This window comes from Pelophylax lessonae, assembly GCF_965119305.1.
Source record: "Pelophylax lessonae genome assembly, chromosome: 5".
In the NCBI taxonomy this organism is placed as follows: Eukaryota; Metazoa; Chordata; class Amphibia; order Anura; family Ranidae; genus Pelophylax; species Pelophylax lessonae.
This window is the reverse complement of record NC_138772.1, coordinates 71,396,977-71,420,396: the sequence shown is the minus strand read 5'-3', so window position 1 is coordinate 71,420,396 and position 23,420 is coordinate 71,396,977. Positions and strand designations below refer to the sequence as shown.

General features: G+C 41.6%; 1 protein-coding gene across 2 annotated transcripts in view; it reads left to right on the top strand.

Annotated features, from left to right (window-relative positions):
* Nucleotides 1–23,420, top strand: part of LOC309555747 (LIM zinc-binding domain-containing Nebulette) — a 328,664-nt gene that overhangs the window by 157,290 nt on the left and 147,954 nt on the right. For both annotated transcript variants that reach the window (XM_082257832.1, XM_082257833.1), the window contains exon 4: nucleotides 6,613–6,720. In XM_082257832.1, coding sequence (XP_082113958.1) covers nucleotides 6,613–6,720 — 108 coding nt within the window. The remainder of the gene's footprint in view (nucleotides 1–6,612; nucleotides 6,721–23,420) is intronic.

The following is a 23,420-nucleotide window of genomic DNA, read 5'->3' as shown; positions in this document are numbered from 1 at the left end:
ACAGAGCAACTCCAGTCTCTAGAAGGATCTCGACAATAATCTTAGGATTCGCCCAGATAGAAACATAGAAACATAGAATGTGTCGGCAGATAAGAACCATTTGGCCCATCTAGTCTGTCCAATATATCTGAATCCTATGAATAGTCCCTGGCCCTATCTTATATGAAGGATAGCCTTATGCCTATCCCATGCATGCTTAAACTCCTTCACTGTATTTGCAGCTACCACTTCTGCAGGAAGGTTATTTCATGCATCCACTACTCTCTCAGTAAAGTAATACTTCCTCATATTACTTTTAAACCTTTGCCCCTCTAATTTAAAACTGTGTCCTCTTGTGGTAGTTTTTCTTCTTTTAAATATGCTCTCCTCCTTTACCGAGTTGATTCCCTTTATGTATTTAAAAGTTTCTATCATATCAGATGTCTAACCAATGGTGCTCCTGTGAGCACTGGAGGGACAGAGTGGACTGAGAACTGAGCGATAAGCGGTCATGTGATTGCTCAGTTCTCGGGCTTAGAGCCAGTGGGGGACAGCTGTAGCTGCAGTGTGGAGGTGAGTATGAGGGCTTGTTTTTTTAGAATCCCATACTTCTCCTTTTAAAGCGATTCTAAGGGCAGTGTTTTTATTTTTCAAAAATAACAAACACTTTATACTTACCTGCTCTGTGCAATCGTTTTGCACAGAGCAGCCCCAATTTTCTTCTTCTGGCATTCCCTGTCTGCAATCCTGGCCCCTCCCCCCTGCCCCCATAGCAAGCCACATGCTATGAGAGCACTTGTGCGAGCTGTTGACACATTGACACACATAGCGAGGCTCAGCCCTGTCCCAGCTCTCTCCTCACTGGCTGTGAATGACAGCAGCAGAAGCCAATGTCTCCTGCTGCCTCTCTGTCTAATGAGAATAGAATGCATTAAGTTATAAAACCTTCTGCCTTTAGAACCATTTTAAGGTTCTTATATTAACTGAAGTTCTGATGGAGGAGTTTCTTCTTTCTTCCAAAATGTTTTGGCTGTTTTTATTTCAGTGTAAACCAATAAATTAATTTGGACTCTTATCATTTGGTCTGGTGCTCCTTCCGTTGGTGCATATTTTATTCTAGTAACCGTAAAATCCTGATGGATGATTTAATCCCTCACCATTATCCAAATAAAAAAAAATGTTTTTAGTTATACTTTAACCACTTGCCAACCGCCGCAAGTACATATACTGCGGCGGTCAGGGGTACATCACTCGCCCACGAGCCTCTAGGGGACGAGCGCGCGCCGCCGGAGGCACGCTCCCGCCCTCGCTCGTTCCCTGCCTTCCCCGCACGAGTGACCGGAAGCTCCTATGTCCACCGGTCACTCGCGATCTCCCGCTGGAGAGGGAGAAAGACAGGCGGCTGATGTAAACAAAGCCGCCTGTCATTCTCCCTGGTGTAACTGCAGAGACTATACGATCCTGCTATGTAGGATCGTATGTCTCTGTGGTTACATCACAAGCCACGCCCCTTTACAGTTAGAATCACGCCCCTAGGGAGACACTTAACCCCTTGATCACCAATAAAGTTAACCCCTTCCCTGCCAGTGTCATTTTTACAGTAACAGTGCATTTATAGCAATGATTACTGTAGTAATGTCACTGGTACCCCCAAAAGTGTCAAAAATGTCAGTCAGGGGTCCGATCTGTCCGCCACAATGTCGCAGTCCCACAACAAAAATCGCAGATCGCCGCCATTACTAGTTAAAAAAAAACAATAAGAATGACATAAATCTTTTCCGTAGTTAGTAAACGCAATAACGTTTGCTCAAACCAATCAAAATCCACTTATTGTGATTTTTTTTACCAAAAATATGTAGCAGAAAAAAAATTGGCCTAAAATGTTAAAAAATTTTGATTTTTACATTCTTTTTTTTGAGAATTTCATATAAAAAAATGTGAAAAATATTGTTATTTTTTTCAAAATTGTCACCCTTTTTTTGTTTATAGCGCAAAAAGTAAAAATCGCACAGGTGATCAAATACCACCAAAAGAAAGCTCTGTTTGTGGGAGAAAAAGGACGTCAATTTCATTTGGGTACAGCGTCGCACGACCGCGCAATTGTCCATTAAATTCACGCAGTGCCGAATCACAAAATAGGCCCTGGTCTTTGAGCAGCCAAATCCTCCGGGGCTTAAGTGGTTAAAGTGATTGTAAAATGAACATTTTAAAAAAAAAGAACAAACATGTTATACTTATCTGCTCTGTGTAATGGTTTTGCACAGAGCAGCCCCGATCCTTCTCTTCTGGGGTCCCCCGCTGACACTCCTGCCCCCCCCTCGCTGTGTGTAAACTGCTTGCTATGGGGGCACTCATGTGGACCCTGTTGACACACATATTGGGGCTCAGCCTTGTCCCCCCTCCCTCCTTACTGGCAGTGATTGACAGCAGCAGGAGCCAATGGCTTTCACTGCTTTGTCTAAACCAGATAGGAGAGAGGAGAGAGATAGCAGTGATGCTGCTCTTATGCACATCACAGGATCAAGATTGGGCACCCTTTCCTCACTGGCTGAGAAAGCAGCAGGAGCCATTGGCTCACACTTCTGTCAATCACAGCCAGTGAGCCAATAGGGAGAGAGCGAGGGCAGGGCCGAGCCGTGCCTCTATGTGTCTTATGGGCACATAGAGCAGGCCTCGGGAGCGAGCACGCACCAATTCATCAAGCGGCTTGCTATGGGGGGCACTGGTCAAGGGAGAGGATCCAGGAGCGCCAGCGGGGGACCAGAGAAGAAGAGGTTGAGGGCTGCTCTATGCAAAACCACTACACAGAGCAGGTAAGTATACCATGTTTTTTTTTTTTTTTTTGAAAGCCAAACCTTCAATGCAACTTAAAGGTTAAAAAAAAAACCTTCTGCCTTTAGAACCCCTTTAAGTTCTTAGAGTGATATGTAAAAAAACTTCTGCTCTACCCTTACTGATCCCTATTCTATCAAGCACAAATAGCAGCTGTAAAAAAAACAGATATTAACAAATGTATATATAATAACGGTGCTCAATAATTTAATCAATAAATTAATACATTATTATAGGTGCATATTTTTAATACCTATAAGTAACAAACTAATTCAAGTGCAAAGTGTAAAATATTAAATAAATAAACAGTGTGATATTATATTCTGCAAGTTCTGAGAATAGTCTGGCAAATTTCGTAGCCGTTGATGAGCATTGCCTATGACTGCGTATGACTGCTTAGGCTATAACTTGACATATTTTTGTTATCCTCATTTTCTTCCTGTGAATAACCCTTGAGATAAAAGTTACACAAGAAATTCCTGAAATTCAGAATAGCAGGTGTAATGTTCATCAAAGGGTACAGTATGTGCTTTCTTCACTGGTAATGTGCAGGGCGGTTGCTCGGATCTTGTACTTATAGAGAATTATGCAACACACTGATTGATTCATTGCCTCATTTACCTGAAAATAATTGACAGGCTTAATTGAATAGTATAGCACAGCTCTGTCTTGTTTCACGTCAAGTTTATGTAATGAAAGTGTAAAAGACAAATGTAAAAACAAATGATTTTTATTTAATTATTTTGTATTAGTAAAATGTGAACACGGTGCATTAACTAAAATCAGCTAGAAGGTACAAATGCTAAAATGTTTAAACAAAGCATATGCACAAATTTGACACAAGAAAAGAAGTGCCCCCCCCCCCCCCCACAGTATATGTTTAAACCTGGACTCCAGGCAGATATAAAAATTATATTATTATATGCAGTTCTGTATTCATTAAAGGATAAGTTCACCTTTCTGAACATGTTTCATGCTACACCCCTATTTAGGGTGCATTCCCCCGTTCCCCATGGCAGCAGACGGGAGATCCCCTCCCTGCACCCTGCACAATTTAAAAACAGTGCGGCTGTGCGGGACTCTGCCCACACATCTGTATCATTCATTCACAGATTTCTGTGGGGGAATGAACTACAAGTCCCATCTGACACAGCGGCAGAGGTCTTGTTGTTCTCAATGACTTGCGATGGCGCTGGTGAGCATCCTCGTACTTCATTGATTTTTCCTGGTTATCAGTAGCTGTCTGCTCATACATCCCATAAATCACTGTACTGAGAGTCTGCAGGAGCCTGACATTGCACCCATGGATCACAGGTGCAATGCTCTGCAAAAAAAAAAGTGTATTTATTTCTTTTTTAAGTGAACTTATCCTTTAGCATACATTTTAATTGAAAGCAGGGTACGCACTTATATTTGGCTTAGTTTCAGCCTCTAACAATCCCCGGTGCAACGGAGCTCAGACTGCGAGAGAGAGAAGCAGCACAAGGAGCCAATGAATTGTCTTGCAGTAATCATGTGCTAACAAAGAACATGGTGATAGGTAGAGAGAGCAGGATGACAGAGAGATGAGCCCCGGGATGAGGGTGATGGAGTGACAAGACCAGGAGAGCAGAATATTGTACATACTATGCAAACATGCACTACTTCCTTTCCTGAAGTTATTTAAATCACAGCTTTTTGTTTGGTTTTTGTTTAATACTTGCGGACTATAGAGTTTATTTTTGTTTGTTTTTTACATATTTTTGCATATAACACTGAATACTCTTCAAAATCTGTGTACTGTATTTTTCCAAAAAGAGATCAGGCTCATGCTGTGTTTAAGTAATCCCTTACCAACAAATAAAGCTGCTTGTGGTTTGAACATATTACAACTGCACTGTAATTACTCATTTAATGTGAAAGACTTTTATTAAAGTGATTCTCAAAGGGAGTTTAGAGATAACAGAAAAGCTGAGTATATTCCTTTTCCTATTTTGTAATGGAAAACTGTAATAGAACAAGAAAATGATAAGCAATGAATAGATTCAGGTACCTTTTCTAAGAAGTCCAAACAAACTGTTTAAATAAATTGTATTCTGTGAAAATGTTTTTTTGGAAGGTATAAAACCTTGGTGTGGTTTCTATTGCTACCTGTATCCCCAGATGTAATTCCACTCACTTTCTACCTGTTGTGCCCATTCACCCTTGAGGACATTTCCTTTCAATTTCCAGCTCTTGTGCTTGTACACCCCCTCCCCCCTTGGGGATATTACCTATTACTCCCCGGCTGTTATGACTGTACCCCTCAGGGATATTTCCTTTAGTTTTCTGGCTTTGTGCCTGTATCACCTTGAGCATACATTTTTCCTCACTTCGTGGCGTTTGTGCCTATACCCCCTTGGGAATATTTCCTTCCACTCCCTTGCTGTTGTGTCTGTACCCCATTAGGGAAGTTTTTTTCACACTCTGGTTGTTGTCATTTTTCCCCCTCTGGGTAACTCTTTTTTTTGCTGTCACTTGTGCCTGTACTACCTTGGGAATATTTTCTTTCACTCCCTGGCTGCTGTGCCTTCACTCCCTGGGGGTATCTCCCTTCATTTCCTGGTACTGTCTTGCTCCTGTACCCCCTTGGGGATGTTTTTTCACTCAGTGGCTGTTGTGCTTGTACCCCCTTGGGAATATTTTCCTTTATTACCTGGCTGTTGTGCCTGCAACAATTTTCTTTCACCCTGGAGGGTATATAATTTAATTTCCTGGCACGTGTGCATGTACCTCTTTGCAGATATTTCTTTTCACTTTCTTGCTGTTTTGTCTGTACCCTCTTGGAGATGTTTTATTTCACTCTCCGACTGTTGTATTTCTTTTCACTGCATAGCTGTTGTATTGCAGAGTCACAGCGCATATACAAATATCTCCTGGCCAGCATCCAACATGGAGAATAGGGATCTGCATGTACGCTGGCATTGCCACATAGGTCAGGACCCTACGCGTTTCATCATGAACTGATGTAATCCGGGGAGTGTAATCTTATGCATTAAAAGTTTTTATACTGTTGCAAGTCCTTTTGTTTTGTGCATGAGATACTGTTACATCCACCTGGGAGAGGAGTCTGGATGATATCTCGAGCCTTGGTGTATATTAGCTGGGCAGATGGTAGTACAGTAAAAACCCAGAGTATTACACATATTCTTTTCATGACCACTCATATCTGGAGGGTCATGAGGCTCTGGTAAGCCTTCTTGGAGCCTTAATATACACAAGGTGAAATGGTGGAAGTGGTAGCTTTTCTGTGAAGCACTATACATCTCCATAGCTGGATGCACTTCATGTCTGGATCACTATTTTACTTCTTTTTAAGGCTGAACTTTTTCCAAATTGTGTTGTGTATGTTATTATTCTTGGATTTATATGGAAACTTATTAGGTGATATTTGCACTGTAGTGTATTTGCAATATACTTGGGATATAGCACTGCCTTGTTTCCGAATAATTCAGTATTACAGGGCAGACTACAGTTCTGACAAAAAAAAAACAACCCTTTCCTAAACAAAAAAGAAAAAGAAAATGCTGAAATGCACATACACATGCTAAAATGCCAAAATAAGGCAGAAACTGGCTCCCTGGCCTAATATGACTGCCAACAATGAACAGTAGGCTGTACTGGGCTGTTTAGGAAAAAGGTTAATGCCATGTCAGAAATCTTAGACTCTGTACCATAAATCAGACAGGACAAATATATTAATCACTACTTTAGTTTTTTGAAAATTGTATCCTCACATTAAAAATTCTGGGTTTGAGCTAATATAAAAATGTATTATTTCAGGTAAAATACAAGAGGGACTTTGAAGAAAGTAAAGGAAGAGGCTTCAGCATCGTCACAGACACGCCTGAATTACAGAGACTCAAAAAAACCCAGGAACAGATCAGTAATGTATGGGGCAATTTCATCTCCAAAAAAGTCCAAAGCAAAGTACTGTTTTTGCAGACTATTATTGGTGTTTGATGAGATCCACTGATTGGATGTGTATGGCTGTGTGAATGTGTGTCAGGTTCACTTGGTGTCATTTAATGTACAGCTTTATACTACCTAAAAAGATATAGGTTTGTGGTCTGTTATAAGCTCAAGAAAAAGCAAACTGGTAGGTATTGGTATAAAAACGATTTAGGCCTTATTGCTATTTGCCTTATTAAAGGTTCAGTCTGTCTAACATGTAATTTTTATTTATGAGTGGATGCTGGTGGGATGAATCACCCATTGGTCTCTGCTATATCTCAATGATTCCCATACCAGGATCTCCCCTCTAGAGTTACCAGCTATGCTACCCTCCATGGATTTGTACACCTCCTGATGTGATGCCAGGAATATAAAACAAATAAAAAGTCCAAAACTAAAGGTACCTGTAGACATTCAATGATTGTCATCTGGTAAAGTCAGTGTCAGCTGCATTATATAAGGATTTATTATCATCAATATCTCACTTGAGCAGATGCTCTGATGACTCATCTTGAGGTTGAGTTCGGTCCTTAGCTTGGTTTGTTAAACTGGATATTCCCAGTCAACCTACAGTTGGCATTTGAGCTGTCTCCTCATTTTATAGATATGCCAACTCATGCTTTACAAAATTATATGCCCATGCAAACATCTTTTTGGGAACATTCATTCAGCAACCAGATCAGTCTACTAAATAAAACAACTGGCCAAGTTCTGAGAGTAAGTTTAAAACTAATGACTGTTGCAGGTGAGTGGATCTGGGGATTCTGGCTTTGTGAACCTATAGTCAGAGTAAAGCCTCGTACACACGCACCGATTGTTGGCCGACCGATCGGCCGTCTTTTGTCCAGTGTTGTTGATTTGGTTGAAATGTGCTCTAGACTGCACACGAATTTTGTCGGCAAACAACAACCAACTGCAGAAGTGATGTCATGTGATGGTTAACTTTCCGTGTGTTTTTTCTTCTCTGAGCATGCCCAGTCTTGCTCATCTGATTTTTGTCTGCCGAAATCTGTACTGACTGAGGAAAAATCGGCCGTTCTGTTGACGGCCAACAAAAATTTTATAGCATGCACACCAGATTTTGTTCGGCCGAAAAGTCGCAGTTGGTTGTCGGAAGCATCATACTAACAAGCCGACAATCGGCCGATCGGACGTTGGCCGAAAATTTACGGCCAACAATCGGTGCGTGTGTACGGGGCATTACTGCTAGCAAATATCCGAAACTGAAATACCAGTTTTAGATTGACCAGCCCTCTAAATAGAGATCAAAAGACCTTGGTTTCTAAATGATTTGTTTCCCAGCACTGGTTATTATACATAGACATAGACATTAGACATAGACAAAGACAGCAAAACCTCTTTCAAAAAAAGCTTCATGAGTATATTTACAGTCTCAAACAATTCTAGCAGTACGTGGATGTATTTAGATCTTTAGAATTACATAATTAGTATAAAGTAGTAGAAAAGTGAATGGATGATCTCAGAGCCTGCAATTTAACAGATTCAGTACCTGACTGTTGTATGGACATGTGAGCTAATTTTTGGGACAAGGCTTGAAAGTTACTGGTTAACCAACATTACTATGCTAACCTCAAGTCAAGAGCGATGAGTACTGACCAAAAGATCTTTTATATTCATGCTTCTATGATAGGGAACAGAGTGTGACAGTCTTGGGAGGTTGAAGTAAAGCTGCTCCCAAATTAAATAGAAAGTTGACTATTGAGATTGTTTGGTCACTTTCTGCATGTCTCGTAACTGGTCTAGACCCAAAGGACATCAGCTATGTTTACCAGTTAGCCCAGAAACACTCTAGAATCCCCCTGAAACAGCCAAAATTACTGGTCAGGAAAAGAGAAGTCTGGAATGATCTGGAAACCACCGTTTATAAATAGGTAATGAATAGGCCAAACTTTTCATAACTCTCACTTATGCACAATATGGTCTATATAGATGGTTCAGAAGTATGTTTTTATAAATTTAAAATGAGCTGTGTGCATTTTATCGTTTCTTTTCTGTTATCTAAGCTGTTTCCCTTGCTTTTGAAGATAGTAAGTTATTATTTAGTGCAGATGCTGAATGCTAAAAGAGCATCCTTCTAGCTAATGGGCAAGTAAAAGTTTTTTTTTTAAATCTATTATACCATTGTAGTCCACTCCTAACAGATCTTATTTCTGTATTCTCAGCTAGAATAGACTACTTGGCATGAAGTTAAAAGAGATTATTCTTTGTTGTGCATAAACACTGACTTTCATGCGTTCCTTGTGGTATATCTGTTGTAGTAAGTTTTGGGTTGCTAGCAGCAAGTCCTCTGCACCTCCATTTCTAACATCTCTCGAAGGGCCACAATAATTGATTTGTGATAATTATATAAAAAGATTCCTTTGAATTTAAGGAAATGTCAGCTATTGTCAGAGTTCCAGAGGTCTGGATTAACTTTGCAGTTATCAAGAATTGAATCATCTGCTGGATTAAACATGGAAAATTGTGGGCCGAAGTATGTGACTGAGCGGGGCACGGTCCCAGTATAGCTTCTGCACCAACACCAGACTTGTGTCTACAGGACCACAGAAGAGGAGCCAGGAATTGGAGATGGAGAATGATAAGGTAATACTTTCCAGTTTTTTTGAAAGTAGCTTTAATTTTTAACCTAATTATTCAACTTAATTTTTTGAATTTTGAATTGTTTGCTATAAGCCATATAATGCTATTTTCCATGTTCAAATGGCAGGAAAGTTCTGTCTGGTAAGCCAAAGGGGTCCCTCCTCCATTAGGTCCCAGGTTTTATCAATATCATCTGTAATTATGAATTTTACTTTTCCATTGTAATCCTAAAACATATCTTATGTTAAAAAATATATTTATTGATAAATACTGTGAGGTATGTCTCACTTTTTATTTCCTTTTTGCCTTCAAGCTGGAAGTTTGTCTTAAATAATTATAAAATTAATCTGGGACTTTCTGTGTAAGAATGACAATACCGGTTTTCTACACATTTACACAGCAGCAGCGGTGTCGTGTTTAACTCGCACTCCTGTGGTGAACTACGGGACGACGCCCCACTGTTAAGAACACTGACGCATCTCGAAAATTGAACACCTTCTTCCCTACCATCCACCACAGCTCTGATAAGGAGTGGCTCCAGATGAGTGAACTGCCTTGGCCTCAATTGAAGCTTGTGGCCTTGATGGGTGATATAAAGGTAAGTGTTAGAGGTACCAACTGGCATGGCAGTTGACATTGCTTAGCCCCCAAGTTAGTGGAGTCAGGCCCTAGTAACAGAGGATACATTAAATCTAAAGCTGGCCATACACCTTTTCCAATCTGCTTTGGAGCTGCAAGCAACTATGGTATGAATAGGCGGAATAGATTTTTATATAGGTAGGGGTTTTTTACATTGTTCTGTATATATGAGGGAGATTGAGAGGTTTTACAAACATATTGTATAGTGCATGAGGGCACAAAAGAAGTTTTATTGGCTAATAAAAGAGATAGCCAGAATCTTGTGGTTTTTATTGTTAGGTTAGACCAGGGGTCTTCAAACTTTGGCCCTCCAGTTGTTCAGGAACTACAATTCCCATCATGCCTAGTCATATCTGTGAATGTCAGAGTTTTGCAATGCCCCATGGGATGTGTAGTTCTGCGACAGCTGGAGGGCCGCAGTTTGAAGATCCCTGGGTAATGCTTTTAAGTTGAAGAATTTTTAAAAGAAGCACAGACTCACTTTAAAGCCTAACTTTTTTTTAGTTTTGGAAAATTTGAAAAAGAATTGAAACCTCTGTAAGTTTTTTTTATTGTTGTCTGTATCCCCATGGGAAAAAATTCTCCTAATTTCCTGTTACATGGAAATCAGGATACAGACAGCAATAAAGACCTGGCCCTTTCCTAATCCAGTAAAATAGAGGTCTTAATGCGTTTGGCCTCATGCACTCTATATATGTAACCTTGGTGAATGAGACTCTGGTGGGTGGAAGACTGTTTACATTTCGGGCATCCATCACTAGGTGCATACTAATGTTAGTGCTTGGTACATCCAGCTTTGCAGCAGCTTTCAGCTGAGAGTGATACTTAGTTATGCAGGTCATGTGCACAGAAATTTTCAGTAGAACTATAGGCAAAACTTTTTCTTTAAATTTTGGATAAAGTAAGGGAGAGTTATAACCGTTGTCAGTTTTTTTTGCCATCTGTGTCTCAATGGGGAATTTTACCTGCACTTCCTGTACCATAACCCAAATAGGAAGTGAGAAGAAATCCCTGCAGGGGCAGACAGAAATAAAAACCTAACGTGTTCTGATCAATCTTCACTCTAACTGAAAGTAAGAAAAAGTTTTGCCTTTAGTTATACTTTAACCACTTACCGCAAATCCACGTAGACCTACGTCGGCTGCGATAAGTGGCTGTACCGGGGTGATGCCTGCAGCTAGAGGCATCATCACAGTACCATTTTTTTTAGAGCCGGCGGTCGGCTTTCAGGCGGTAATGACCGATGCAGCTTGGGAGCCGTTCGATCGTTACCCCAGTGAGCGGGAAAGGATGCCCCCCCTCCCGCGGCTCTGCCCGGGTCTCCCCGTCCCACCCGGAGACCCGAGTATGGCTGGTTGGAGCCCTGATCAAAGCCGGATGCGGCTTCGATCGGGTCTCCGATGAAGTAACCCAGAGGCGGCGACCATGACGTCACGTCCGGGTTACTCGGCTGCTAAAGGCGCCGAATTTAAAAAGTGACTATTCAAAAATGCAGTTTTCGGCATTTTGAATACATTCAAGTGCAGTGGAGGGGTCTAAGGTCTTTTAGACCCCCGATCCCTCCATAAAGAGTACCTGTCACTGCCTATTGCTGTCACAAGGGATGTTTACATTGCTTGTGACAGCAATAAATCAGATTTTTTTTTTTTTTTAAAAAACCTGTGCTAAAAATAAAAAATAAATAAAATAAATGGGAAAAAAACATTTTTTAACTGCCCCCATCGCTGTGAGCTCGCGCACGAAAGAAGATGTACACGGAAGTCGCGCCAGCAAATGAAATCGCTATATAAACCACACATCGCTGCAATCGCAAGAGTGAGAGTAATAATTTAAAAAAAAAGGCTACTATCTAACTCTAAACTGGTAACCGTTAAAATTTTTTAAAGCGTCACCTTTGGAGATTTTTATTGTCCGTAGTTTGTCGCCATTCGGCGGTTGTGCACAATTTTAAACCATAATATGTTGGGTATCTATTTACTGGGCGTGACATCATCTGTCACAATATAAAAAAATGGACTAACTTTACTGTTTAGTTTTTTTTAAATGCAGTGAAATGTAATTTTTCCAAAATAATGGTGTTTGAAAGACTGCTGCGCAAATACCGCGTGCCAAAAAATATTGCAATGACCGCCATATTATTCTCCAGAGTCTTTGCTAAAAAAAAAAAAAAAAAAAAAAAATATATATATATATATATATATATATATATATATATATGTGTATGTATATATATATATATATAATGTTTGGGGGTTCTAGGTAGTTTTCTAGCAAAAAATACTGATTTTAACTTGTAAACAACATGTGTCAAAAATGGGCTCGGTCCTTAAGTGGTTAAAATACTTTCAACCTGCTTTAAGGCTGGGTTCACACTGGTGCCGTTGCAGACATTGCATGTGATTCGCACCGCATTCCTGTGCACATCACATACATGTTTGTTTTGGCTAAAATAGCATCAAAATGGTGCAGGATCCTTTTTCACCCACGCCTGAATCACATTGCATGGTTGTTCACTCCCATGCAATGTGATTCTGACAATCACACTGCATTTTGCGCTCCGTTTCGGAGTGTTGTTAAGATAACATTGACACCACTGCAGATCGCATAGGTGCCGTGCAATTGCAATGTGATGCGGGAAACACTACACTAAGATAAAGATCTTTATTTTTAGCCAGGTGACGGTAATTTTCAGATCTTACTGGACAACTGTCAGTTAAAAAAAAATAAGGATCGTTATTTTGGTATGTTTGGTTTATAATTGAAACTATAGTGTTTTGCTCCCCAATAACCTAGACAGTTTATTTTCAGCTACCTCTTACATGTGGAATTTTGAATCTGATCTTCGGCTTTGTGGCAATGCCAATTTTTCTGGGACAGGTTTTTGTTATGATATGACTTTGATAGGTAGCACCATATGTCATGTCCTTTGTCTTTCATAAGGGAAACAGAGAAATTCTAGTATTGTGTTTGAAGGTCGGAGATGTCTGCCAGCTCTTGCACTTTACTGCAAAAATGTTTGAGCAGAAACCACTTTTCAAGCAGCCAAAGGCTTCCAAAGCCTGCACAAGAGAAACAAATGTGATTTATGTCAAATGATACAGTTTGTAATCCTTATTTGAGCTAATAAAATTCTTTTGTGGACATTTTATGTATCTGACTTGAAATCTGACATTTATTGCCTGGTACACTGCCGAAATCAGCACTGTCTCCTAGCTCCTCAGGGTACATAACAGTATCAAATACCAGAAGCCTGTAGTTCAGTGATGTCCAATTTACTTGATATAGGGGCCTCTGACTTCAAAGGGCCATATATAACATCCAGTATGTAATGCCTCGTACACACGCAACGATTGTTGGCCGTGAATTTTCGGCCAACGTCCGATCGCCCGATTTTCGGCTTGTTAGTATGATGCTTCCGACAACCGACTGCGACTTTTCGGCCGAATAAAATCTGGTGTGCATGCTATAAAATTTTTGTTGGCCAACAACACAACGGCCGATTTTCCGTCAGTCAGTACAGATTTCGACAGACAAAAATCTGATCAGCAAGTCTGGGCATGCTCAGTGAAGAAAAAACACACAGAAAACCAACCAACACATGACATCACTTCTGAAGTAGATTTTTGTTGGCCGAGAAAATTTGTGTGCAGTCTAGGCACATTCCAACCAACAAAACACAACTTGGACAAAAGTCGACTGATCGGTCGGCCGATAATCGTTGCGTGTGTACGAGGCTTTATGCTACAAAAAAGCTGTCAGGGAGTATAGATATGCTATAAGAAATGGTTAGAAACTATGGGTATGCTACAAGCAAATGTTTGAGAATGCAAACATGCTACAGGAGATGATGATGATCAGAGACTTGGAACATATTATAGGAGCTATTGGAGACACTCATAAACAGTCCAAAGATCGGTCATCTTTTTTGTTCAACCTGTGGGTTCCACCAGTGGGTTCCCCCATCTACACACTTAAATACTCCCCGCTGAAGTATTGTATACTGACAACGGGGAGACTTCCCTGCCATCAGTATACGCTGATCAGCACTGCCGGCTATAGCAAGGAAAATCGGTAGATCAACTTTCACCAACAACCACCTTGCCCATACATGGACTGAAACATGTCCGTTCGCTGCTGATCCATTAATGGCCGGCTTTAGACTGGAAACACATTACATGACATTACTAGAGACTGCTTCATAGGGGAATCGGAGAAATTCTAGTATTATGTTTAAAGGCCAGAGATGTCTGCCAGTTCTTGCACTTTACTGCGAAAATGTTTGAGCAGAACTTTGACTTTCAAAGCCATCCAAAGCAGCCTGCATAAGAAAAACAAATGTGACAGATTGAATACAGTCGGTCAGATAATACAGTTCGTAGCGCTCATTTGAGCTAATAAAATAGTTCCATTGGCAGTTTGTGTACAGTAAAAAACACATTCTTCTCACCCATTGCGGCAAAATCACACCATGTTTAGGGTGCCATTATGGATGAATGAACCCAAACGCATGTTGTGCGTTTTGCAGCAATTTTGTGCTCTGTTGTGCTCTGATTCTGCCATCGCTTACTGTGCATGACAGCAATGAATAACAGATCTTTGAAGTTGTTTAACTTACCTTAAAGTAGAACAAAAAAATTTCATGCAGGAAAGTATAATTATATTATAATAGTATTATAATAGAAGAGACATACTATGCTTCTTACCTTCTTTCTCTCAATCTTCTTTACACTGTACACTGAATTGCGCATGCACAGCTCATTTTATGATTGCAGCAGCTTCTGGCTGCTGGGATGAATAACCTCCCAAGTGCATGTGCTGGAGTTACATCATCCCACACCAGCCAATCAAGGCAGGCAAAGACCCGACACCCAGAACAAGCTGGGGAGAAGGTGGAGCTTGCAGACATTGCATCACTGGAGCAAAAGTGAGCATTTGTGGACTTCAATTCCACTTTAACTGCAGCCTTGGTGCCAATCCTGGGGCCCTTTGGCATTTATTATGTGGCCCTTGGGTCCATGCAGACAGTATTCTGTGTTTTGGTGCTTACTCAGGCCAGTCAAGATAAAATATTTTTTAGATTGGCTTCTAGTAGGTAAAAAGTGGCTTATGTCTTTCACACTGTCCTACTTTTTCTGTGCTGGCCTTTTCCTATGTTTTTTCCTCCAATCTTGAATGAATCTTACGGAAAGAAATATCAAATGTATGTGCAAGCTAAACTCCAGGATTTTTTTGAATGCTACCCTTGCAGTGCCCCCCAAGCATGCCCCCCCTTCATGGGTTAACTGCTTGTTAAGTCTAGGGGTAGAGTAATAAGCTTTAATACTTGCCTGCCTTGTTCTCTTCTCTCTGATGCTCCAGGTTGTGGGTGGGACCTGTCCGTCCTCACATGCATTGCAAGACTCCTGGTCCTGCATTGTACAAGATGATGTCAGTGTGCTACTGCCAGGCAAGGAGAAGAATCTTTGGGGGATCAGTCACACAACATGGTGTATGCTGGAGCGAGAAATAAGGTATTATAGTTTATTCCTCTACACCTAGACTTAAAGAGCAGAGAACCCTTGCAGTGAGGAGGGCCACACTGCAAGGTTCTTTGTTTTTTGTTTTTTTTTACAAAAATCTCACAGATTAGCTTTAAGGGGGCTGTATGGGGGCACAACTGTGGAAGCATTGATTTTCAAAGTACAGGTGATCCACGGGTTACAAACATCCGACTTACAAACAACTCCTATTTACAAACTGAGGAAGACAACACGAAGTGAGGAGAAATCTACCCCTAGGAAGGGAATTCACTCCTGTGAGAGTTCTCATAGGAAAAAGGTGTCTCCACTGAAGCTTTATCACCAATCCTTGTTTCCACAATAAGCCAAAATTTTCAAAATACAGTTGTCATAGGGACAGAAAGTGAGGTGAAATCTTCTGAACAGGGGTACAGAGGGCAAAACAAATGGCACCGGGGTGTTAACCCTTCCCTATACTATCCAAAAAACATAAAAAATATTCTCTTGGCTGGAACTAAGCTTAAAAAATGTACCTGTTCCGACTTACAAATAAATTCAACCTGCGAACAAACCTACTGACCCTTACTTGTTTGTAACCCGAGGACCACCTGTAAATTGAATTGCAATAATCTCTAGTAATCCCATGTAACGTATTTCCAGTCTATCAGTGTCTCCCAATGCATGTTCCTAGTCTCCAACAGTTCCTGTAACTTGTTTAAAGTCTATGGTCAAAACCCGTAGCATTTTTTGCAGTTTCTCATATTTACTTGTAGCATACCCATAGTCTCTGAGCATCTCCTACTGCATGTCTATAGTCCCGAACAGCTTTCTGTAGCATTACATTTACTGTTATATGAATAAAGCCGGCACACGAAAAGGCTTCTTCCAAGTAAAATTCTTTATTCCAACATGGATAGCGGTGACAACATGACAAATGCTGACGTGTTTCGGCTTTACGCCTTCCTCATAGCATGCTATGAGGAAGGCGTAAAGCCAAAAGGCGTCAGCATTTGTCATTTTGTCACCACTATCCATGTTGGAGTAAAGAATTTTACTTGGAAGAAGCCTTTTCGTGTGCCGGCTTTATTCATATAACATTTGGTTTGGACGTTCAGCCTGAGCACCGACACTTAGCTCTTTATCTTCCCACAGTGCGGTGGAGCTAGGGTGAGTTATTGTCTATTACATTTACTGTATGTTATATGTGGCCCTTTGAAGTTAGAGGCCTTATATGATGTAAATTGACCATTACTGAACTACAGGGCTCAGGTATTGGATACTGATATGTACTCCAGGCAGCTAGAAGACAGTGGTGATTTTCAGGCAGTGTACAGGGAAATAAACGTCAGATTTAAAGTCTGTTGTAAGAGTTCTCTTATTATGTAAGCCAGCCTTTCTCAACCAGGGTTTCATGGAACCCCCAGGGTTCATCTGGAGAGTGCTAGGGGATCCTTGAACAATGAGCGATCTCTGAGTCTTACGCCTCGTACACACGTGCAGATTGTCGGCTGAAAAGATTCGGCCGACGACCAATCGGCCGATTTTCGGCTTGTTAGTATGATACTTCTGACAGCCGACAGCGCACTTTCGGCCGAAAAGAATCTGTCGTGGAAGCATTCAAATTTTTGGATGCCGACACCAGAGCGGCCGATTGTTCGCCAGTCAATATAGAATTCGGCCGACAGACAGCAGATTTTCAAGACTGGGCATGCTCTGAAAAGAAAAAACACAGGGAAAGTTAACCATCACATGACATCACTTCTGCAGTCGGCTGTAGTCGGCGGACAAAATTCTTGTGCAGTCTTTTGCACTTTTCAACAGACACGACAGCCCGGGGACAAAAGACGGACGATCGTTCGGCCGACGATCTGCACGTGTGTACGGGGCATTAGATAGGTAAGCACTGACACCAATGATCTTGTGTGTTATCTGTAAGGGGGAATTCTTCCCAGTAATCATCAATGTTGAAAGTATTCTTTCTTCCCACTGATGATCTTTCCCCCAGACCACCAGGGGACTTTCAACCACTGATTACCAGTGTAAGGAGGTCCTTCTTCCACTGACCACAAATCTATAGGTGCATCTTTCTAAAACCAAAATTATAATTGGGCATTTCAATGAAAAGAAAAGGGGGGACATCTCAACTAACCATCAACATAAGTGTGCTTTTCTGCAGTGACCATCATTATGAGTGACCACTACAATTTTCATTTTCTGCATTTATTTTTGGACCATGGATGTTATTAGTTTCATTTTATTATTATTGAAAATAATTATCAGCAGGGGTTTCTTTGAGACCTACAAGTTATTTCAAGGGTTCCTCTATGTTAAAAGGCCTGGGAAAAGCTAATCTAACCACTTTTCTGAAATTTGTCGAGCCAGCTTCTTTTCTAATATGGTTGCCATCTGGTTGTGACTGTTAGTAAATCACATTTTGAAAACACTGTAGTAACAAAAAGCTAAAAAAAAATAAAATACATTTTGCTTTAATTTCTTGAATAAAAAAAAAAAGAAAGTATTCAAGTACATTGCACTAACTAAATCATTATTCACTCTAACATATCACACTTAATATTCCAGGTTTACCCCTCCGGTGAAAAAGACATCGGAAAGAGTTTAACAAGTGGAAAGCTGAGGACTAAAAGGAAATAATTGTCCCGTCCCCTCTGCGATATGGTCAAACTCAAAAGGGACACCTGGCAAGGTTTCTGAGGTAAGGAAACGGGATCTACTTGAGAAAATCAGTGGATGGTTTCCAGGGGAATGCTCCTGTTGAAAGCAGACTCTCATGAGCTAAATGGGCCTTTTGTGCCACCAGTGTTCTTTCTGCAGGCCCAGGAGCTCCTCTGAATTTTAAGATGTGGTGTCTTATTTTCTCAATCTGGCAAACAGGGGCTTTGAAAGGCCTTGGCTGTGTCATTTGCACTTTGTATGTTTCTCTTGTTTCTGTGGGGGAAAAACTAGAAATGGACGACTGTCGTAGCACGTCAAGGTACCATAATTACCATCACGTTAATAACTGGTCAGGATTGCTCAGCAACTCAGTTTAAAGGTATATTCCGGTCAAAGTTAAAAACTAAAGTGGGACTCTGAACAAAATCAAAATAGACATATGCTGCAGACTGTCACCAGCAATAAAACAGCATTTTTGTTTTTCTTTCTCTCATGTCATAATTTTACCACTGTTATCCTGCCAGCAGATTTGTTATTTTGCAACTTTCTGTAACAGGAAATCACTGTATTGTTGTCATCTGTGGACAGGGTAGTAGTAGATAAACATGTAGTTTTAGGTGGATATTAAAGTGATTGTAAACCCTTATTTTTTTTTAAAGTAACAAACTTGGTATACTTACCTCCTCTGTGCAGTGGTTTTGCACAGAGCAGCCCCAGTCTTCCTCTTGTTGGGTTCCCCGCTGCTCCTTTTGGCTACTCCTCCCCACTGAGTGCCCACCATAGCAAGCCGCTTGCTATGTGGGCTCGCTCCCAAGCTGTCTACATGTGTCCATAGACACACAAAGTGTGGCTCGGCCTTGTCCCCCCCCCCCCACACCCTCCTCATTGGATGTGAAGAAGGAGAGGAGGGAAACAATGGCTCCCACTGCTGTATCTGAGCCTTTGAGGAGAGCGCTGAGAGAGATGCTGCTTTCATGCACTTTTCTGGATTGTGATCGGCTCAGGTAAGTATAAAGAGGACTAGGGGGTACTTCACTCAGAAAGTTTTTTACCTTAAGGTAAAAAATCTTCAGCCTCTAGAACTACTTTAACCACTTAAGCCCCGGAAGATTTTACCCCCTTCCTGACCAGGGCTTATTTTGCGATTCGGCACTGCGTGACTTTAACAGACAATTGCGCGGTCGTGCGACGCTGTACCTAAACGAATTTGGCATCCTTTTTTTTTCCCACAAACAGAGCTTTCTTTTGGTGGTATTTGATCACCTGTGCGATTTTTTGATCATGCGCTATAAACAAAAAAAGAGCGTCAATTTTGCAAAAATAACAATATTTTTCACATTTTTTTATATGAAATTCCCCCAAAAAAATGTAAAAAATTAAAAATTTTTAACATTTTAAGCCAATTTTTTTTTTACCATATGTTTGGTAAAAAAAAATTGCAAAAAGCGTATTTTGATTGGCTGGCGCAAAAGTTATTGCTTTTACTAACAAAGGGAAAGATTTTTGTAATTTTTGTTGTTTTTTTTTAACACGTAATGGCGGCGATCTGCGATTTTTTTGCGGTACTGCGACATTGGGGCGGACAGATCGGACCCTTGACTGACATTTTTGACACTTTTGGGGTTACCAGTGACATTACTACAGTAATCAGTGCTATACATATGCACTGTTACTGTAAAAATGACACTGGCAGTGAAGGAGTTAACTGTATTGGAGAGGGAGGGTTTAAGTGTGTCCTAGGGGCGTGTTTCTAACTGTGATTGGCTGTGGCTTGATGTGTAAGAACAGTGATCAACGGTCCTACATAGTAGAACCATTTGATCACCATTCATACACAGGGAGAACTGACAGGCGGCTTTGTTTACACTAGCCGCCTGCCTTTCTCCCGCTGTCACGGACGATCGCGAGTGCCCAGCGGACATCGGGTCCGCCGGGCACACGCACGGGGGGTCCGTGACCGAGCGGGAGCACGCATCCGGCGGCGCGCGCTCGCTCCCAAAACCCTTACAGGCTAGCAACGTAGCCCTACGTCGCTCTGCCTGTGAGGGGCTGACTGCCGACGTAAATAGTCGTGCGGCAGTTGGCAAGTGGTTAGGTAACCAATAAAAAAAATCCTAATTCAACATTTTTTTCTTTTATAATCTTTAAGCAATAAAGCCCAACTTCGGGCAAAAAAAAATGATCCCTTGCAGTGGGTTTGTGCTGGCACTGCAAGGGTTAATCACTTATTTATATTTAGGGGAACAAGAAAACAGAATGTTTTACTATCTTACTTACCGTAATTTTCCTTTCCTGATGGACTTCATGGCAGCATACATATGGGTTAACCCCGCCTCCACTCCTCCCCTATAGGACCCCACTTCCATAAATCTTTGCTCTGAGCCAGAGGCCGGCGTTCTGTAACTAGCCTACTCATGACTCTGGGAGGGAGCTCCTGCTGCCATGTCCATCAGGAAAGAAAAATTACGGTAAGTATTTAATAGGAAATTTTCCATTTTCCTGATAGACTCAATGGCAACATTCATATGGGAAATAACTAGCTCTACACAACCGGGTGGGCAATTGCAGAACCAAAGAAAAGGGTTTAATTGACACTGTCAACCGACAGGATTTGTAAACAAAAAATTAACAGAAAATAAAGAGGCCGGCTCTACACAATAATGAGCCATAAATGTATTCATCAGGAACCACAAGTCCTCCCTACCGATTACATTGAGAACCACATGCTGCAAAGCCGCCCAGGATGTGGGCATACTCCTGGTCGAGTGAGCGGTCACCATCCCCAAAGGAGCCAAGCCCTCAGCTCTGTGAGCCTGTTGGATGGCTTAGACAATCCATGATGAGGCACGTTTCCCTTTTGTTCTTTCAGGCAAAAAGGAACGAACAGGCGTTCTGAAGCCTGAAGGAAGCTCTAGCTTGTAGATATAACTTTACAGTATCTGAGAGATTTCTTGAACCAAAAGAAGGCACTGCTGAGAGTCAAACACAGAATTCCCTGTGTACTAGACATTTGCTTTAACCAACTAAGCCACAGGGCGACCTCTCCCACATCTAAAGAACGTAAGTTAGTACTTCAAAGGTTGGCAGAAACATTTCTTGGTTCCCATGAAAGACTGATGTACCCTTGGGAATTTAGTCAAGCATAGGTAAAAGCACCGTTCGAACTGGAAGAGTGTTAAGAAAAGTTCTCCATGACCAGTGAATCAATCTCTGAGGCTTTTCATGCCGACTTGATAGCCAGCAGAAAGGCAAACATGACAGAGAGGTATTTAATGAAGACAGCCCTAGAATACTCTGCTCCAAGTGAGTTGAGAACAAGAGGGAGAATCCATTTGGAAAACCTCCACTTACTCTGAGGTCTGAACCTAGTTGCTCTTTTGAAGAATTGTTGTGCAGGAAAAGATGCCTAGACCTGGAAACACCTGTAAAGGCCGATAAAGCTGACACTTGTACTCTGAAGGAGCTAATCGATAGAGCCAGATCTAAATCCGATTGGAGGACAAAGCCCAGAATATTTAGAACTTCTAGATCAGTACATGATCTGTCAGCAGCAGACATGTTTACCAGACTTTGACCAGATTCTCCCGTAAACTCTGTGTTCACTTTCCTAGCATTCAAGAGAGAGAGAGGGATGACTCTGGGGGAGCAGCCGAGGACCTCCAATCTCAAGAGCCAGACCATCAGCTGTAACCCTGTTGGACATGCATGTAGAAATGAACCCAGTGACAGAAGGTCTGGCCTGATGAGAAGGGGCACTGGCCAATAAGGCATCACTGCCACTACCTCCACAACTTCTGTTCAGGGTTTTCATAGAAACCTGAGGATGACCAGGACTTTAAGAAATGCACAAGACCTGCTGCGTTTCCAATGATCCGCCAGGCCATCTGCGCCTGAAAAACCTCCACATGTAGAGACCATTTCTTGTTGTCCAACTGGACTCTGGAAAGAAAGTCTGTTAGAATATTCTGGACTCCGGGGAAATAAGCCTCTAAGATGTAGGCCCGATTCTTCTGAGCCCAAGACACAATTGGCTCTGCTTCCTGTAATAGAGAACAGGCTGTGAGTCCCCCCTTGTCTTTTAATGTAGGAGACCGCTGTAATGTTGACTACCAGGGGACTCACTCTCATGACTGAGGTTATGTAGATGACCTGAATTCTGCTTCCTGGCTCCCACTGCTGGAGAAACACCTTCCGGAAGGGCCGCGTTTTCCGGAGCGTTTGCTCAACGATCGGATCCGTATACACCATAGTGTCGATCATTTTAGACACTGAAAGGCACGCAGGTGGGAAGAAAACAGGGCCAGGAGTATTCTGTTCCAGAACATCAGGATCCAGAGACAAAGCAATGGTCCTCTTGATTATATTGAAGGCACACAAGAGACAGAGTGGGCTCCAGATTTCTCTTTTTCAGAATCAGCCGCCAGCTAAATTTTGAGGAGCAGCTGCCTTATGTCTTGGGACAGTAGGAGAAGAACATTCAAGTAACTATACAGGCGTATACTCCTAGCTTTGATAAAGACCTTAACAACCAATAAGATTCTTAAAACATGAAGGGTTATGTTGAAAGCCCGAATGGTAGACAAGCAAACTGGAGATGGTCTTGACCTATGGCAAACCGAAGGAACTTGCGGAAGTCTTCTATAATGGGCACATGAAAGTAAGCATCTTTCGATCTATTGGAAATGAGCCAGTCACCTGGCTGGACCCCCTATGAATCAGGGACAATGTTTCCATCTTGAACTTCTCCTTTTGATGAAAATTGGTTTAGGTGCACGAGATCTAAAATTGGCCCCCGCAAGCCGTTCCTCTTCATGACCATAAAGACGAGTAAATGCCCTAAAATCTCTTGCATCCTCGGACTGGTATAGCAGCACTTTGTGACACCAGTGACTTTACATAATACAAGAGTATATGCTTCATTTTACCTCAGAGTGAGGCAAAATCTGTGCAAACGAATCCGAGATGAAGAGGACTTCTGATGTGTGTCTTGAAAGGACCTCTTTGTCGTTCGAATAATCTGAGGCTCAAACTCAGTACCTTCTTGGATCAAGCTTTTAGCATGCTTCTGAGGGGATATCTGGCCTCTTCACCAGCTCCTGGTCTGTAAAAATGTGCAACCCTCGCACGTTCTGAACTTTGTCCTTTAGACTGTGTCATCTTCCGGTCTAGCAGGCGCTGGTCCTGAGGTAAGACGTCAATTTGGATTATCGACTGTGAAGCACTTAT